The following is a 19,955-nucleotide window of genomic DNA, read 5'->3' on the forward strand; positions in this document are numbered from 1 at the left end:
GCATGTCTTTATGATGGTGGGGGAAACCGGAGTACCCGGAGTAAACCCACGCAGTCATGGGGAGAACATGCAAACTCCGCACAGAAAGGACCTGGAAGGAACGGGATACAAACCCCAGAAACAACCAGGATTCGAACCCACGCCCTCAGGGCCTTCTTGCTGTGAGGCGACAGTGCTAACCACTGTGCCACCATGCTGCCCGGCCATTGTGGTGATCCTGCTGGCGAACGCGGGCCCTGTGACTCCATTGTGTTTCATTCATACACACACAAACACACCCCCCAACCCCCAAAAGAAGTGTCTTTGTCTGCCTTTCCAATGTGACTGTGAGAGAGAGACACACACACACACACACACACACACACACACACACACACACACACACACTCACAGACAAAACAGAGACACAGACACAGACACGTCGCCAGCGTTCCCATACTGTAGCAGGAAGGCTCTGACACAGATTCTTGCGAGTGCAGGCAGCCGTGCAGCCTCTCCATAGCAACCCCAGTCCCCAGGCCTCTGAGGGGAGAGAGGCTGAGTCGTCCGCTACAGGACCTTACTGACTCACACTGACACACTTTTCACTCTCTAACTCCCTTTGTGTCCACTGCTCTCTCTCCCTCCATTTCTCTCTTCTGTCTCTTACTGTCTCCTCTCTCTTCCTCCATTTCTCTCTTCTGTCACTTACTGTCTCCTCTCTCTCCCTCCATTTCTCTTCTGACTCTCACTCTCCTCTCACTTGCTCTCTCTTCTCTGTCCTCTCTTTCCCTCCATTTCTCTTTTTCTGTCTCTCACTCTCTCTTCTATCTTCTCTCTCTCCCTCCATTTCTCCTTTCTGTCTCTCACTCTCCTCTCACTCGCTTTCTCTTCTGTCTCCTCTCTCTCCTTCCTTTTTTCTCTTCTGTCTCTCACTCTCCTGTCTCTCTCTCTCATTCTCTCTCTCTCTCTCTCTCTCTCTCTCTCTCTCTCTCTCTATCTCTCCACTTCCTCTGGCTTACTCTGCCTCCCTCTCACACGCGCTCTGTTTTTCTTTCTCATCTGTGCTCATTCTCAGTCTGTGTCAGATACTTTTTCACTCTCTTTCATCTCTCCATCGCTCTCCTCCCCCAGTCTGTGTGTGTGTGTGTGTGTGTGTGTGTGTGTGTGTGCGTGTGTGTGTGTGCGTGTGTGTATGTGTGCTGCAGTAAAAAGTGTGAGCTGCAAGCGAGCGGCGGTCTTCATCAGGAGCGAGGGAGCGGAGTGGAAAGCTGAAAGCGGGGAGAGTAGAGGAGTGATAAGAGGGAGGGAGAGATGAAAGGAAATGTGACCCTCTGCAGTTGTAGACACACGGCCCGTGTCATCAATGCAAATTAACCTTGACTAACTCTCTCCCTCTCCTCTTCCTACTTCCCTCTCTTTCCCTCTCACGCTCTTCTCTTCTCTCCTCAGCCTACTCCCCTCTCTTTCCCTCTCTCACTCTCCTCTCCTCTCCTCTACCAACCTCCCTCTTTCTGTCTCTCTCTCTGTCTTGCACTCTGTTGGCTTAACTCTCTCTATGCCCTTGTTCTTATTTTTGTCTCCCCTCCAACTGTTTTTTTTCCCATCTTTCAGTCTTCCGTCTTTCATCTTTCACTCTCTTTCACTCTTTCACTGCGTGTTCTGACAGTTTTTACCATCTCTCTATCTCTCTCTCTAACATGATTTAAACGTTGCTGTTTTTATTTCTAGTGAATGAAGTGATATAAATATGTCTTAATGAAGGACTTTTAAACATCTTTTCTGTCCCTCTCTCTAAACAGGGGAGCGGTGTGAGCTGTCTTCGAGGTCTGGGCGGTGTACCCCAGGCGTATGTAAGAACGGCGGCACGTGTGTGAACCTGCTGGTGGGCGGCTTCCGCTGCGAGTGCCTGACGGGCGGCTTCGAGAAGCCCTACTGCGAGATGACCACCCGTAACTTCCCCCCGCAGTCCTTCCTGACCTTCAAGGGCATGCGCCAACGCTTCCACTTCACGCTGTCCCTCTCGTGAGTGCCACACCTTCAACATCCCACAATCCCCCTCTCTCAGCCTGCAGACTACCTGGCCGCAGTTAAGCATGGCCTTATGGGCAAGATTGTTCACATACACTGTTGTCAAATCACTAGATCGTTAATGAAACCTACACGTTATTGCTGTAGATGACAGAACATAAGTGACACACACACACACACACACACACACACAAACTGTATTAAATTGTAGCTGAGTAACCGTCACCACAGTGTGCACTGATTGGTTGAAGCAGTCCCTCACACTTTGGTCCTCCTTGCCCACCCATGATCCTTGAGCTCTGGAGATGCTGGAGAGGCAGCCATTGCGAGGCTCTTGTAGCCCCTTTAATGGCCAAACCCAGCAGTCTGAGCCCCTCTGCGTTCCAGATTTTGACCAAAGTGAACTATTCCAGGGATAACATCATGTGGGCATTGACCTGCACTGTACATCTCTTCCCCCCCCCCCATCCCATCCATGTTTTTGGAGGCTGTTGAACTGTCTGGTCCCTCTGCAGGCAGCGTGTATGACAGACAGAGATGACTGGCCCAACACAGACATTAACTCCATTCTTAGTGTGTGTCTCAGAGAGCCTCCTTGCCTGAATGACCCATTAGATAAGCCTGGGGCTGCAACCCATAGCACAGTCCTTCTATGTTTTCCTGGATTCACACGCAACGTCCACATGGACATACAGTCCAGGCAGGTTGACTATGTCATCATGGAAGCGTATCAAAGTTGGCCCTGCAGCGGTGTCTTTTGGCCAAAAGCCCTCATCAATATCTCTCTTAACCCCTTTCTCTATCTCTGCCTCTCTTTATTTAACCCTCTCCTTCTCACGCACCCTCTCCTCTGTCTATCTCTGTCCTTCTGGAAGTGGTTTGTCATGTTGCGGTGGATCTGAGAGGATCCTCTTTAGTCAGGGTACAGTGGAGAGGTAGGAGCCCTAGGTTGCTCCAGGGCGTTGTTCTTTCCAGTCGCAGGATTCCATGCTTAACACACAGCATGAAGGTCCACTTCTGAGTCTGATCTCATTAGGGTTAGTGGACAGACTAATGCATTGAGTCAGTTCCTAGTTCTCGCTTTCTTGCTCTATTTCTTTCTTTCTTTCTTTCTTTCTTTCTCTCTATTTGGCTCTCCATCATCTTTCTATTATCTTTCTATCCATAGCGTGTCTCTTTTTATGCCCCCCCTCCCCCCCTCTATCCTCCCTTCACCCCTCTGGTAGAGCCCATAATTGGTTGGCATCTCCAGTGTGCTGTGCTGATCAGGGCTCGTCCTCTTGTGGCCAGCTGCTCACTCCAGCTGTTGTTCATAAAAAAATACATTTCTCTCTGTACTGGAAACAAGAAGGGCCGCTCCCATCCACAGCTGTTTGTTAAGAAGGTAACATAAACCGACCGTTATTGGCTGTGACCTTTTGCGTTGGATTCAATTACACCCTCTCTGCTTTTTTTTCATTTTTGTTTACCCAAGTTAAGGGGGCTGTGATGTTTTTTTTCTTTTCTATCTCTCCTTCTCCTCCAGAGTTTAAACTCAAAAGGAAAAGAAAGGTTGTTCTTCTTTTCCAGCAACATCAGAGGTAATTGTCTGTAGCGGATGATGAGTGAAGTTTCTCTATCGCTGCGAAAAAGTATGTACAACAGTGTCACCGACAGCTCGTTCACAAACGAGACAGCGTGGGTTACACAACCAAACAAACAAGGACAAATGTGTCAAAGTGTCTGACGCCGGTGAAAGGAGACGTTCTCAAATGAGAAACACCCCGCTCATATCAGATGCGGTGGAGAGGTGAGGAGTCTGATGAAAGGCTCGTCTCGCTGTCAGCGGACGCAGGCGAGGAGTTTGATGAGCCGGTGCCGTGGTGTGCCGTGCGGCGCTCTGCTCCGCCTGCCATGGAGACTTTTGCCACAGTAAACTCTACAGGGCCTGCACTCCCCCACGGCAGCTACTTAATGAATGAGGCGTGACAAATAATACAGCTTTGTGTGTGAGGAGCTTTACGGCCTGGCCTGTGCTTTGAGCCAGGCTCAGATATCGTTTGAGAGAGGGAGGGGTAGAGAAAAGAGAGAGAGAGAGAGAGAGAGAGTGAGAGAGTGGGCCTGGGAGTGTGAAAGATAAAGACAGAAGGAGAGAAAGAGGAATGGGGGGTAGAGTGTGAAAAATTGAAGAGGAGAGGGAGAAAAAGAGAGGGGGAGTGAGAATGATGGAGGGAGGAATGAACCAAGATGGGAAGATGGAGAGAGAAAACAAATGTGAGGAAGAGGCGAAAGAGCAAAAGAGAGTTGGAAAGGAACCGCTCAGACCTGTTTTTTTTCCTCTCTCTCTCTCTTTCTTTCTTTCTGTGCCTGTCTTCAGAGGCCCTCCGTCTTTTCTGGCTGCCTTGGAGGTCCTTTGAGTCATGAGGAATAAAAGCAGAGATCGCGAGCTAACATTGATCAGGTTTCAGACGCGGCTCCTTTCACACCCCAGCGTCAGGAAAGTGGCAGAGTTGCCATGTCAACGCCACCTTGTGGCATTCCATTTGATGTCATTGATTGGGGGAGGGGGGGGGAAGAATCTTTTCATGATGTGTTCAAGATGTGTAACACTGTCTTTACATTGATCATTGGTTTTATGTTTACCTGAGATATATTTCACAGAAGCATCATTGTGCTACTACCATCATTTAAACAAATTGTCTTCAAATAATCAAGTCTCTCTATCATTAACTAAAGAAGAACATTTTAGGAGCCACAGTCCTGAGAATATGTGTGAGTCATTTAGCAAGATGGATAATATTTTCATCAACTATTTTAAACTACTAAACATTATCACACCATCTCCCAGCATTTGATTCAATGCTTCTCTCACTGTGGGAAATGAATGGGCTAGACTGAACAGTGCTATGTTGTTTCTGTTCCATTAGTAATGATTAATCTGAGTTGCTACTGTACGGGGCTGTCATGCTGTATTCAGCCCGTCCTGGTTGGGGGGAATCAGTGCCTTGGCTCTCCCCTGCAGTGCCTGATTATTCTCTTCAGTAAGCAGGTCAGGTCCTCTGTGCCCCCTGGCAACATTGGAGCACTCCCTCCTCCTCCTTCTCATCCTCCTCCTCTCCTACGCTTTTCTCCTCTCTTCTCTTCTCCCCGCTTTCCTGCCCTACAGCCCCACTCTTCCTCTCTTTTCCTCTCTACCCCTCTTTTCCTATCTTCCCTCTGTCTATCCCTCCAGCTCAGTGATCCTCTACTCTCTCTCTACCATCCTCCTCTTTTTTTCTCTCTGCTCTCTCTCATCCTCTCATAGTCCTACTGACCTCTCCTCTCGTCTGTCCATGCCCCGAGTCTTCACATTTATGTTCAGCTCCTGTTGGTCATGTGTCTGTTCTGTCTGTCTGTCTGCCGCCACCAAGGCTGTCTGCTCATCAGCTCTCCCCACCCAGCCTCTTCAGTCTAGACGCTCTTGTTCATGTCTCCATCATGTCTCTCCTCTCTCCTCCTTTCTGCTCACCCCAAGTCCTATTCTATGTTCACACACACACACACACACACACACACACACACACACACACACACACACACACACACACACACACACACAGAACTCCTAATGCTTCTGCTTTGACTGGCCTGACAGATGTTCCCGAGCTGCGAAAACATGAAAGATTTGTTCAACACATACATGTTCCTCAGGGAGAGTGGGTTAGGGTAAGAGTTGCAAGAGTGGAGTCATGCTGGCAGCCAGTGTTAAGAACCAGTGCCCTGGGTTATATAAGATGCTTATGTGTCATGTGTGCATGTTTGTTTGATGCATACTTACTTACTTAGCAAAAGAGCATCATCTGGCCAGTTCAGCTGTTTTCCATCTTCATGCGGGGCTGTATGTTTGCTGTGTGTCTATTCTGTGTGCGATGCTCCTGCTGAAAGCAGACCTGGGTTAGAACTGGGCCAGGTTGGGCCGGGTCAGTGTGTGTTAGTGTTTCCCTGAAGTCCATGCTGGACCCTTCTGTGGAGGTAGCCAGGTCTCAGTGATGCTCATTGATACGCTAAAATAAGAGTATGTGCTTCTCTGCCTATGCCCTATTAGCACACTCACACACACACACACACACACACACACACACACACACACACACACACACACACACACACACACACACACACACACGCCTCCAGGGCTGTGTCACACTCTCCATTTCCTTGTGCCTTTCAACCCACTATGTCTCTTTTTCTCCTTGCTCTCTTTCTCTCCATTTCTACTTTCTCCATTCTTTCTCTTCCTGTGAGGTTAGTCTGATAGCAGTATACTCATAGAGCGGGGGCTGGGAGGGGGATGTGCCCTCAAGCCTATCTGACCTACACTGTGATGACAGTATGAGTGTTTTATTTTGTTATTTTTTCTGCCTTTGTATGTCAGTTTCATGTAAGTCTTTACAACCGTTGACACACTGTGGAAATTGTAAAACAAAAAAATTGAAACTTAATTAAGTATTAAAAGGCTTAACTCGCTGCCGGAAGACGATCTCAAAATGCAATTTTGTCTGTGACTGTGCATATAGCAATGGATTGTAGAGCAGATCCGGCATAGTCTGGCACTGATCTGGCCCTAGTCTGGCACTGATCCGGTCCTAGTCTGCCCCAGGTGTGGTGGATCAGTGCCAGACTAGGGCCGGATCAGTGCCAGACTAGGGTCGGATCAGTGCCAGACTAGGGCCCCATCTGAAGCTTTATCCCCCACCAGGGAGATCTGCCTGTTCCGCCGCATTACCTCAGCGACCTCTCGACTCGTAGCTTGACTTCTCATGGTGAAAAGCAATTCATATTGAAACCGATTACTTGGAGTGACGTGCCAGCAGTTCAAAGCCTTACTTCGCTTTTATGAAGCCTTTTGTTGTGACAGCAATTTGTAGCTTTAGGTCAGAGTGGTTCCTTGTTTATTGGCTGGCTGTGGCAGGTGGTGGGTCTCTGACCTTTGCGCTGTGTGCTACATCTCTCTCCAGCGCTGCTGTTTCCTGCTCTTCCTCTCACCTCATCTCCCCCTGTAGCACATTGGCTCTTTGCCTCTCCTGCTGTAATCCACCTAATCTATAATGGATGTCATTTCCCTCACCTTTGCCTTGCTTCCTAATCTCACTGAGTCTCTGCTTCCAGTCTTCCTCACTTTGACATTTCCCAATCAGGCTTTAACATGTGTGCTAAATGTACACCTGCCAGCCTTTAAAGCTAATCTTGAGCGTGAATGATTCAGACCTTGAAGCTTCATTTAAGCGCTGAGATGAGAATGAGCGTAGCCATGCAGAGTCTGGAGCAGGTGCATCTAGTGGGCAGGGAGAACAGACTCAGAAACATTCCAGTCACTCCTGTTCAATCAAGACATTAAATCACCAGCCAGATCCCTGTAGACCCTGAGAGTATTGTCTCAGGAGCTGGAAATAACTATCCCCGGTGTGAGGCAAAGAAATCTACTCTTTGAATCATCATGAGTAATAGTACAAGTCAGTCATGTTTTATTGAAATGTTGCCTTTAGGAAATCAGTCTTGTGACAGTCAGCCTAGCCTAGTACAGTATCTCCTCTCCATGTCCTCATACTGTATCTCCTCTCCATGTCCTCATACAGTATTTCCTCTCCATGTCCTCATACAGTATCTCCTCTCCATGTCCTCATACAGTATCTCCTCTCCATGTCCTCATACTGTATCTCCTCTCCATGTCCTCATACAGTATCTCCTCTCCATGTCCTCATACTGTATCTCCTCTCCATGTCCTCATACTGTATCTCCTCTCCATGTCCTCATACTGTATCTCCTCTCCATGTCCTCATACTGTATCTCCCCTCCATGTCCTCATACAGTATCTCCTCTCCTTGTCCTCATACAGTATCTCCTCTCCTTGTCCTCATACAGTCACTCCCCTCCATGTCCTCATACAGTATCTCCTCTCCATGTCCTCATACAGTATCTCCTCTCCTTGTCCTCATACAGTCACTCCCCTCCATGTCCTCATACAGTATTTCCTCTCCATGTCCTCATACAGTCTCTCCTCTCCATGTCCTCATACAGTCACTCCTCTCCATGTCCTCATACAGTATCTCCTCTCCTTGTCCTCATACAGTATCTCCTCTCCATGTCCTCATACAGTATCTCCTCTCCATGTCCTCATACTGTATCTCCTCTCCATGTCCTCATACAGTATCTCCTCTCCATGTCCTCATACTGTATCTCCTCTGGATGTCCTCATACTGTATCTCCTCTCCATGTCCTCATACAGTATCTCCTCTCCATGTCCTCATACAGTATCTCCTCTCCATGTCCTCATACAGTATCTCCTCTCCATGTCCTCATACAGTCTCTCCTCTCCATGTCCTCATACAGTATCTCCTCTCCATGTCCTCATACAGTATCTCCTCTCCTTGTCCTCATACAGTCACTCCCCTCCAGTTTATTATCATGAGCATCTTTAGCTCTGAACAACATGACATCTCAATCCTACAGTGCGCCGTGCCCCTCCGTCTCACCCAGATGATGCCCTGTGTGTGTGTGTGTGTGTGTGTGTGTGTGTGTGTGTGTGTGGTGTGTGTGTGTGTGTGTGTGTGTGTGTGTGTGTGTGTGTGTGTGTGTGGGCGCGCGCACGCACGCTTCCTTACACATGCTCCTCCCCCAACATCATCCCCAAGATGCCTCAATACACAGGCTAATGATGGTGCGATGGGAAAAGTAAATGCTCGTTTTGCTGGGTCTTCATTATGGGATGCCCTGCCGTCCGGGTGCAGTCATTCAGAATGAAAACTGCGAGAATGCGAGTCCCCATGCGAACCCTGCTGCATGATGCGTGTGGACATGTTTTGACTGGAGGTTTGAAATGCAGGCCAAGGGAGGCTGCAGAACGAGGAAGCAACGGATTTGGCTCTCTCTAGAGACTCGCACGCAACACTTTCTGAACCGAGTGGTTTGACCTCTAAAAGTGTGTTTATGAAATGCTGTCTTATTTAATGTAACGCTTTTTTTAAGTCTTCTAAAGTGTCATGTCCCCCCCCTTAGAGTATAACACCTGGTCTTTGTTCACAGGTTTGCCACCAGAGAGCCCAATGGCCTGCTGCTCTACAACGGACGCTTCAACGAAAAGCATGACTTCATCGCCTTGGAGATCATTAACCAGCAGATCCAGCTGACGTTCTCTGCAGGTACTTAGAGGGGTGGGGGCGGGTGTGGGCAGTGTCCTGTCACATGAAATTCTCATGAGAGAGGGCCACTTGGGTGTCGAGTTCAGACTCCTGTTTTTAAGATCATTGATGCCGTTTCCCCAGTTTACTTCTCCTCTTACCGGCGCACAATGGCTCCATCTATCAATCATGTCGGCTCTATTTTGAACCAGCACATGGGGGCTTCTTATCATGTTGCTCGCTTGATCCCAATCTGGGCGTTCATTTCAGCTTAAATACCCCTGGGACCATAGAAAGCCCTTTTTAACTCTTAAAGAAGGAAACTGAATCTAAGGGAAAGGCGCTGACCTCTCGTGACCTCTCACCTCCGCAGGCGAGACGAAAACCACGGTGTCGCCTTACATCCCCGGGGGCGTTAGTGACGGCCAGTGGCACGTGATCCAGGTGCACTACTACAACAAGGTAAGACACACCGTCATCACCGCGGAAACAACATACGCACAGCGGATCTTCATCTAGGGTTTGGGTTGTTCTAAACATATGTGTGTCTGAAGCGCCTCCCCTCCGACATCAGTCAAGAGAGCGTCGGATGGCTGTTGGGAGTCCTTTATGCTCTGACATGTGTGATAAGGGGTTTTTGTGGTGATCCCCATGCACTTGAGCAATCCTATGCTGTCGGGAGCATTCACGCTTCCTGAGTATTTTTGAGAGAACGTTGGCTCCCGCCAGCTACCGGCAATCTTTGTGCGATTCCATCCTTTTTCTCTTCTTTACTTCTCTCTTTCCTTCTCTTCACTCGTGCCTTCTTTCTTCTCTGGACTGCCACAGTTTTTACAACCCTGTCAGAGTAACCTGCCACAAAAATCCCTCTTGGGAGATCCTTACTCTCACGCATGTGTTGAATAATACTAAACCATAGCCCTTATCTGCTCCCCCATCCCCTTCAAACACCCCACAGCCTTCTGTGAAAGGGTGTGTGTGTGTGTGTGTGTGTGTGTGTGTGTGTGTGTGTGTGTGTCAGGTTCGAGCACCTCTACTAGCACTCTGCGGAGGAGGAGGAGGAGGAGGAGGAGGAGGAGGAGTAGGAGGAGGCAGGTGGTGGGGTGGAGAGCCATGATGAGTGTAGCCTCAGCATCCGAGTATGGGGGTGGGGGCGATCAGGGTGGTGGTGGGGTGGTGTTGGTAATGGAGGCCTTTAGGGACTGCGTGGGCACGCACTGGCATGTTTATGAAGCAGACGCCTCTCTCTCCCTCTCACTTGCTCACTCTTTCTCCCTCTCTTTCTTTTTTTCCCTTTCGCTCCCCGCTGTGTCACTCCTGCCAGTCTGCACTGAAGGGATGGCAGATCGGGCCGAGGTCCAGGCAGAGAGGAATGCACAGCGAGAGGGAGGGGGGAGGGTGAGAGAAAGAGAGGAGAGAGAGGGAGAGGGAGATGGAGAAAGATGAAGTATGAAACAAAGTGTGATTCAGGCAACTGGATGCTTTCCCAGCAAGACACTGTGATTCATGGAAAGGGGAGTTGGCCACGGAACGGAGGTGTTTTTTTTTTTTTTGTGCTAAAAGTCTATTTTCTTCTCTATCTATCAGTCAGGACTTAAGAGTCCCATCAAGACCTTCCCAACTCTTCCATCCCCCAGTCCAGGCAGTTTCCCACCCCTCCCTCCTCCACTCTCACACAGGATGTGACATCTCAAGCCATTCAGGAAGTCACTTTGCATCACAAAGCTGTTGCCAGGCAACCCCCCAGAGTGTAGATATTCTAGTCTGTGACTGTGATAACACAGCCATGACAGATTCCAGAGCTTGTGCAACTTTAAGTTTGAGGGGGTTGGTTAATAAGTAGGGGGGCATGGGCCAAGAAGACGGGGCATTTTAGCACTTTCAAAGAAGGCAGAAAGTTGTTTCTTGTCAATCATGTGACATGGGTGATCAAAGGTCACCAGCAGCTTCTGGAAAAAGACAGGCAACAAGTTCATTTGACTCTTCACTGCTAATTACAGATGCCCTGAATGTCTCTCAGAAAAGGCAATTACCCTCAAGACTTCTTTTAATTAAGTCAAGAGTGGAAGATGACCCAGAGGGAGAGAAAGGGGGAGTGCTGCTGATGACTTTGACCGTTGGAAAAAGACATAAATCTGGACATTGCTGGCTGAGGCAGGAGCTGATGGTGACCACCCCACACCAATCAGAGCTATATGTCCCACTCAGCTGAAAGCTCATTGGTCCAGCTCCTGCAGAGCAATCTTTCAGTGCTGGCTCTGCCCTCCTGAAGCCATCCCACAATGCCTTGCGGCCTCACAGCGGCCTGCGGGCCCTCGCAGCGGGGAAAGGCATTGGAGATTGAAAAGTGCCTTTCTGGCAGAGAGCTAGCACGGTGTGGAGAATGGCAATGACCGCGTGCTTTGTGCTGGTCCCAGCCCTGAAAGCCTCAACCCTGGGGTGGTGCCCCTCTCACTCTCTGTTGAAGGCTGAACAGGAGCAGAGTAGCAGAATGAAATGAAAAGAGGAGGGAAAAAAGGGAGGGAGAGAGGGGGAAGAGAAAGGAGAGGAAAGACCGACGGACAGACCAAGGGGAAGAAGGGGAGCAAAGTGGCAGTGGTGATAAAGGCTTTTAGCCAAAAGACAGCACCACAGGGCTAACCCTACTCTGCATCGCCATGGAGACCTGTCCATCAATCACAGGATGGGTAACATTCCACTGATCCCTCCCTGAGTCTCCTGCCTGCTGAAGGTCATGGCTGGTTCCTCCTGTCACTGCAGAGGGTCAGGCCTGAAAACTCAAACTCAGACTCCCATGATCCTTGGTCAGCATTATTTGAGGAAGCACAGGGAGTCGGGGGGGGGGGGTATGTTTGTAGTCTTGAACAAATATGTGCTCTCCAATCAGCTTTGACAGCACTGGGTTTTTGTTTGGCTGAGCCGGCGCGTCTGGCTGGCATTAGCCACGGGTCAGCGCTAGTCAGTCAACAGCCGTGACGGACGGACGGATGGATGGATGGTCGTCGTGGCGGCATGGTGGTCCCTGAGCGTCCGCTCAACACCAAGGTCACTGCAGCGAAACCAAACACACTGGGCCAGGAGCCATTCCGGACCATTCTAGACCTTTAGTTGTCAGAGGCTTAGTTTTGGGGACCGTGGAAATGACCGTGTCCAGAGAGATTTGTGGATGGGGGGGGTGATGTGAGAGGATTGAGTTGGATGGGTAGAAGAAGGGGGGGGGGGGGGGGTTGCGGAAGGTCATTATAGACAGTTTTGGAACAGCAAGGACGTTGTTTGGTTCCATCTTGTTTTGCATCACAAGGCTGTTTCCTTGTGGACTTAAGTTGAACATCGGCAACAAAAACGTCAGGACTGCTCCTTGGCGTCTATAGTTATCTAATTGACGTTTGAATGAGGGAAGATTTGTCACAGATCAGTGTTAAATTATCTATTAGTTCTACTATGTTTTGGCATTAATTAACGACGCTTGAGAAACAACAAAACTGAAGTGCATAATTTAAGCATCTTTTCAGACAGAATCAGGTCACCACGCATATCTTGTGCCTTTATCAGTGTCTGGCACACAGACAGAACATAAACGTTTTGCCGGTTGTATTCGCGAAGGCCTGCAGAAAGGGAGTTGCCCCTTTTTGGCTCATTCCCAAGCCAAGTCACAAGGCATCTCACCCTATATGAGTGTGTGGACCATCTCATTGCCCCTAACACTCGTAGCTTGCATTTATATAATCTAATTCTTAGTAATGTAATAAGAACCACATGAGTCGATCATATCTGTATCTTTTTTCATCTCTCTTTCTTTGGGGAACCTTGCATTTTTGTCTGGCTTGGCTGAAGACCTCCAGTTAACCCCTGTGGATAAAGTCCAACTACTTCATCATGCTCTCACTGTAACAGTGTAGGAACGTTGCACATTCCAGGTGTGTGTGAATGCGGATGCATTAAGCAGTGCGATGCAGGAGTGATAAGCCACACAAAAGCGGCAGCCGCCATTAGTCACCTAAAGCATGTACTGGTCCTGAGACCACACCTTAGTTTTCACTTGCCTGTGATTCTGTATGCGTGTAGGGGGGCGAGGGGGGTGGTGTTTGCTTTCTTGTGTTTGGATTTGTCCATGTGTGTTTTGGGGGATGTGTTTGTGTGTGTGTCTGTGTGTGTGTACGCGCTGACATGTGTGTTTGCAAGCTAACATGTGTGTTTGCGTAAGTGTGAATGCTCACACACACACACACGCACACACGCACGCACACACACACACTCACACACTCACACACATACACCAAAGATGTGCGTTTGAGTGTGTGTGAGTGCACACTTGTGTGTGTGACTGTGTAAGTGTGAATGTGTGAGTGTGTGAATGTGTGTGTGTGTGTGTGTGTATGTGTGAGAGAGATGAGGGATCACTATGTCCTCTGCTTGTCTCCTTGTCAGTTGCGCTGACTCAAGTCTTTAACCTGCGGTGGTGGTCGATGCCCGCCTCCCTCTGACCTGGGAAGAGATGGCCCAGGCTGAAAAAGGGTCGTGACCTTTATTGATGGAGTGATTACACCCTCTCCTGCTCCCTCCCCCCTCTCCTGCCATTGATTCTGTTAGCAGTGAAAGGAGTCCTTTGTTAAAGGGGAGATATTCAGTTGTCTTAGGGAGGATGGGGGTTTAAATGGGCGCACTGTGAAGGGGTTAATCAACCTTTATGTGACTGCTGTTGAATTTGGGTCATTGTTTTTGATTCCAGGAAAACATTTTGACAGCCTAGCAAAATCAATAGTTAGCACAATTATTTATTTATGTATTTATGTTTTAGCTTGCTTTTTCTGAGTTGGTAAAAGAAGTTAGTGGCAAAGAAAAATAAAGAGCAAAAGTTTGCTCAAGCGAGAAATAATAATAATAAAAAATCTGAGGTCATTTAGAAAGATGATCTGCTGTGAGAAAAGGGATAATGTACGCGCCTGGGTGTGGGTTTAGAGTCACATACTGGCATACAGTTCTCCACATCTCCTGCACGCTGTTTTAAATAGTACCGCCTGATGGAAGTTTCTATCTTTGTATTCTTTCATTTGGAGACACCCAGACAGGCCAGCACTTCAGACGTCTGAATAACAGATAAATTGGGCAGGAATCCTTAAGCATTCTCTAATACCGCCTCAGTGTATTTTTATCCCCGGCCTGACAAACGATGTATTTATAAAAACCCAAAGCAAGCGCCGGGCAGAAAGACAGGACTGATGGTGAAACGAGCCTCACATGATCACACTCATAACATGAAACAACAGATCCTAAATTTCACTGAGGAATGAAATTTAGGACGAAGACCTCCTGTTCACCATCCAGTCCACCTTGCTATTCCCTCAGTCTCTTTATTCATCGTAAAGAATAGGCACACCACAACAACCTGACTGGGGGGGGGGGGGGGTAGTGCAGGGGGACAGGAGGGGGGTGTATGGTCCTCCTAGTGATCTACTGCCCCTGTAGAGGTCAGCTTTACCCCTGCTTTAACCCACTTGCCCCTACTCTTATTTCACTGCTGAAGCGCTTGATTAGCTCTGAGTACTGTAGCTAAATTAGTCTGTGGCTGAACCCTGCAGGAGGGGCAGGTAGGGGGTCACCAGAGAGAGAGAGAGAGAGAGAGAGAAAGAGAGATTTTGTGCGTGCCAGAGAGGTGCTGCTTCTCAAATCTGCCATACCCCTCTCCCTCTCTCACTCTTGTCCTCCTCCTCTCTCTCTCTCTCTCTCCCTCTCTTTCTCCCTCTCTTCCTCCCTCTCTCTCCCTCTCTCTCTCTCTCTCTCTCTCTGTGCATCATGAGTAAGTTGGTTTCCCTGTGGAGAATGGTGACGGCTCCTGGTGGCTCTCAGTGAGCTGTCAGAGGCTGGCTCAGCTCCAGGCCCCAACTCCTCATTTCCTGTCCGTCACACTCCATCTCTCAGCCCGTATACTACCCCACGTGCTCCCTACCACACACACACACACACAAACACACACACACACACACACACACACACACACACACACACACACTCTAGCTCTCCTTCTCTGTATCTCTTACACAATGCTCTAATAGACATGCTTTGTCATAAGCTGTGCACTCTGCCATGAGCTCCCTACTGCATATACACACACACACACACACACACACACACACACACACACAAACACAGACTATGGGACAGGATTTGTAAGATGTGTGTATATATACACACACTTGCTCTCATTCTACATGGCATGTGATCCCTGCCACACCAATTCTCTCCCACATGTCCTCTTTAGTATATCATTTCACACTCAGATATGGGATATGGACACTCACACACACTCACACTGTACCACTCTGACCTCATGCTGTCTCATTTATTTTGCAGTTTTCACATACTTTTCGACATGAACTGTTGAACATGTGATCTTCGTCGCTTCCAATCTCACACGCACACACAGTCTTTTTCTCAGGTCATATGCATTCTCATGCTATCTCCATCAGACACAGTCTGGTGCACAATCACATTCATGTAGCGCTTTTAAACGTATCATGTCACACCACCTCTTAGATCACATACCACTACTGAATTTGTTCCCATTCACACTTGTGGGCACTCACACACACTCTTCGATCTGATTTTACACTTACACTCGCACTCCACTGCACAGGGTGCTGGGGTCCAGATGCTGGTTGTGGTGTGTGTCGGATCACTGCCTAGATGACTAGGAGACGCTGAGTGAAAATACAAGCAAATACATTGAGGACAGAATTAATTTAATATTTATGCTGTATCCCCCCCCCCCTGTCTCTCTTTTCTCTGTTTGTCTTTGTCTCTCTCTGCCTCTCTCTCTCTCTCTCTCTCTCTCTACCTCTAATCCGTTCCTGTCTTCATCTTTCTCTCTTCCCTACTCTCTCTCTCTCTCTTTCTCTCTCTATCTCTCTCTCTCTCTCTCTCTCTCTCTCTCTCTCTCTCTTTCTTTCTATCTCTTTCTCTCTCACTTTCTCTCTCTTCCTCCCTCTCCCTCCCTCTCTCAGCCTATTCTAAACCAGGCCGGCCTCCCTCAGGGCCCATCGGACCAGAAGGTTGTCGTGGTGACTGTGGATAACTGTGACACATCTGTGGCACTGAGATTCGGTCACGTGATTGGGAACTACTCCTGCTCAGCCCAAGGCAGCCAATCAGGATCTAAGAAGTAAGGACTAGGAAGTGAAACAGTGTTTTTTTTAAGTCTGTTTTGGGAATATTGTAGATCAAAATTATCTTCTTTTGCAGGGAGCAGTTGTTGGATGAGGAAAGGAACTATTCCATAGTTGCAGATTTACTACAGCAAGTCTGTTAGCTTTAATCAGTTGCTGTTTTTCGGAGAGTAAAGCCTATACTGTTGACATCTAGACAGTGAAAGTTTGTTAATTTAGCAGTTCACCTGAGCCTCCTATTTGTACTCAAGAACTTTTCCTCTTTCCTCTCAGCCACATAAACTCTTCATTAACACGGTTTCAGTCATGTGAAATGACCACCTACGTGTGTGTGTATGTGTCTGTGTGTGTATTCAGATCTTTAGACCTGACTGGTCCCCTGCTGCTGGGCGGCATCCCCACACTGCCTGAAGACTTCCCCGTTCAGAGCAGGCAGTTTGTTGGCTGCATGAAAGACTTCCGCATAGACAACCGCCACATCGACATGGCCAGCTTCATCGCCAACAACGGCACCCTCCCTGGTGAGAGGCTGCTGATCGGACAGGCAGCATTTTGTGTAGAACTTTCCAGAACATGATCCACAGTGTTACCTCCATCCCAAGTTAATGATCCTACAGCTTCTGCAGCATGCGTCCCACTGATGTAGCCTTTGTGTATGTTCAGTGCTCTGTATAGATAAGAACCAGCTAATTGGGACTTCCAGGGATTTGGGATTATTACAGCGGACAGTTTTCAATTTTGTTGAAACTTATGTTTCTAATGTGGTTTTATTTGCTGATGGTTAAGATGATAGTCCCCAGAGCAGACTTTTTTACAGCCATCATGAATGTTTTAGCACCCTTTACTTATGGATGTTTAATAAGGACCCATAAGAGTGGTCATGGATGCTAATCTCCACATCACTCTGTGTGTCCAAGGCTGCTCTGCCAAGAGGCACTTCTGCAACACAAGCCCCTGCCTGAACGGAGGCACCTGCGTCAACCTGTGGGGATCCTACAGCTGTGACTGCCCCCTAGGCTTCGGAGGACGCAACTGCGAGAAAGGTGAGCATGGCTGTTTGGTACACACACAAAATTACACCTCACATTCACTCAAAAAGCAAAAGCAAGCATTTGTACGCACACACACACACACACACATCACACATTCTCTCTCACACACACACATATACAGACACAAGTATACACGTGCTCCCTCACACACACACACACACACACACAGACACACACACACATACACACACACACTCTTCAGCACACACAGACACTGTATCACTTGGGGGCGGAGGGGGGTTCTAGTCGGATTACAAGCAGTGTGATTATCCAGTGACTCGTGCTAGCCTAAGCAATCTGGAAAGACCAATTTTGTGGCTCAGACATTTCCCCAGATATCAGCATGAAGCCATTCCTGCCCTTTATCCCCCTTGACCTGACCTCAACCCTGCTGATGAGATGGGGTCAGTAAAAATGGTTTTAGCGTTTAGTCTGAGTTCCGCCGCCAGTGGAAGTAAGCGCAGTGAGGGGAGGTTTATGGAAGGAGATGAAGTGTAATCATGAGGAGACCCCCAGGGAGGACTCTCTGACGCCAGACGAAATGGGATTTTTACTGCAGCTGATTTATAATATTAGAGGTTGATCCCCGCTGCATATGGACACCCAAACACACAGACACAAACACGCATACTCATCACACGTCTCACACACACACACACACACACACACACGGTGGCAGAGAAAAGCCTTCCGCCCCTTGCTGGGCTTTCATTATAGTGAATGTAATGTGTGTGTGTGATGTGTCTACAAATCTGCTAAAGAGTGCGTCACACAGCACAATCATCCGTAGGTTGTGTCATTGCTTTCAATGTCAGATGTACCAGGATACAGAGGAGCCACACTGGTTCTCCCTGTGTGTGTGCAGTATTCTGTTAAGTTATAGTAGATGTATTCATTCTTGATAAGCTGATTAATAATGACTTTGAGAATGAAGGTGGGGGTGGCAAGTGAGAGTTTCCTTCTCAGTCTGCTGACAATGAACACCCTCTCTCTCTCTCTCTCCCCCCCCCCCCCCCCCCAAGAGAAAAGAAAGGCTGAGATGGAGTCTTTCAGTGGCAGACAGAGAGAAATGGTGGGGAAACAGTAGAGGAGGCGGAGGTGAGAGACAGAGAAAGAGAGTGTGAGAAAAAGGAGGGGGTTGAAAGAGGGGGCGCATAGCGAGGTTGCGAGAGCGTAGTGGGGGTGTTGTAGAGTGAGGAGGATGGATGGGGGAGGGGGGGAGAGAAGATGAGGGGGAAGACGGACTAACCCCTCTGAGCTACTTATCCCTCTAGGACAGGAACCGATGAAGAGGAGGCAGATTGCAAGTGAACATTTATTCGGCTCGGTCGCCCATCCTCTGTCTCTTTGTCTTGGTTTCACACTTACACTCTGTGCCTTTCGCACTCTGTTTTTCTCTGTGCCTAGGTTTGTCTCTTTCCTCTTTCCACCCAGCTTCCTCTCCTCTTCTTTAATCTTTCTCTCATACATCTCTATCTCTCTCTAATATATCGCTCTCTCATTTCTCTCTATCTCTCTCTCTCTCTCTCTGATCTATCTCTCTCTCTTTCTCTCTCTGTTCCTCTCTGTTCATCAGTTACTCCACACACTCTTTTAAAGACGGCAGTGAAAAACATGGGCAAAAGCTCTCTCGTATCAGCCAGTTAAAAGTCCCTGTCAGTGTGAGCTTCCCCCGAGACTTGTGCCTTTCTCACATCTCTCATGCTCTCTGTGTTCATCGGTTACTCCACACACTCGTTTACTTTTAAAGACTGCAGTGAAAAACATGGGTTAAAAGTCCCCGTCGATGTGAGCTTCCCATGAGGCTTTCTGCCCCTTGTAGGCTCCTCAGTGAGACGTTCCCCACTGAACATCACTCGCACACATCCGTCTCTTGAATGTCTGAGTGTCCATGACAGACTGGGATGGTCTCGGAGTGTTTATCTCCAGCCAGTTATGTGGTGTCTGGTGCGTGCCATGCGTTAGGTGATTAATTATTGATCAACATTGAGGTCCTCTGAGTTTTGTGATGTTTTGTGTGTGTGTGTGTGTGTGTGTGTGTGTGTGTGTGTGTGTGTGTGTGTGTGTGTGTGTGTGTGTGTGTGTGTGTGCATTTGTGTGTGCGTGTGAGTGTGTGTTTGCGTGGCTCTGAAACAGGCAGATCGAAGATGAGCTGGAGGAAGCATTTTAACAACAGTCCTGTGCTGTGTGGGTTTGTTTGTTTGTGTGACTGAGTTGTTGTTTGTGCGCATTTATATTCATACCAGTATGTGTGTGTGTGCGTGCGTGCGTGCACATGTTGTTCTCAGGGGTGTGTGCTGTTGTTTGTAAGTGTGTCAGTGTGCAAGCGGGTCTGTGTGTGCATGTGTGACAGGAATGAAAACAGGTGGCTTGCTCAGGATAACTACCAGATCTACCCCCACCCCAATCTCATCACAGTTTAGGTGCTACCTGTACAGTTAAGAATCTTCTATTTCCATGGACACTAACACATCATTCTCACCATCACTGACTCATCTAGGGACCAGCTGTATGGTAGTACGATTGTAATTATATAATGAATGGATTTGAGCTGGTGTTCCATGCTCTCTTAACTTCTATGTTCTCTGAGTGTA

At 48.3% G+C, this 19,955-nt stretch overlaps 1 protein-coding gene across 1 annotated transcript in view; it reads left to right on the forward strand.

Annotated features, from left to right (window-relative positions):
- Positions 1-19,955, forward strand: part of celsr2 (cadherin, EGF LAG seven-pass G-type receptor 2) — a gene marked incomplete at both ends in the record, with an annotated part of 68,628 nt that overhangs the window by 32,072 nt on the left and 16,601 nt on the right. The window contains 6 exons of the mRNA XM_080846283.1: positions 1,782-2,004; positions 9,052-9,167; positions 9,520-9,608; positions 16,148-16,305; positions 16,667-16,830; positions 17,227-17,352. Of these exons, the coding sequence (XP_080702409.1) occupies positions 1,782-2,004; positions 9,052-9,167; positions 9,520-9,608; positions 16,148-16,305; positions 16,667-16,830; positions 17,227-17,352 (876 nt within the window). The remainder of the gene's footprint in view (positions 1-1,781; positions 2,005-9,051; positions 9,168-9,519; positions 9,609-16,147; positions 16,306-16,666; positions 16,831-17,226; positions 17,353-19,955) is intronic.

The sequence above is a fragment of the Sprattus sprattus genome, assembly GCF_963457725.1.
Source record: "Sprattus sprattus genome assembly, chromosome: 10".
Lineage (NCBI taxonomy): Eukaryota > Metazoa > Chordata > Actinopteri > Clupeiformes > Clupeidae > Sprattus > Sprattus sprattus.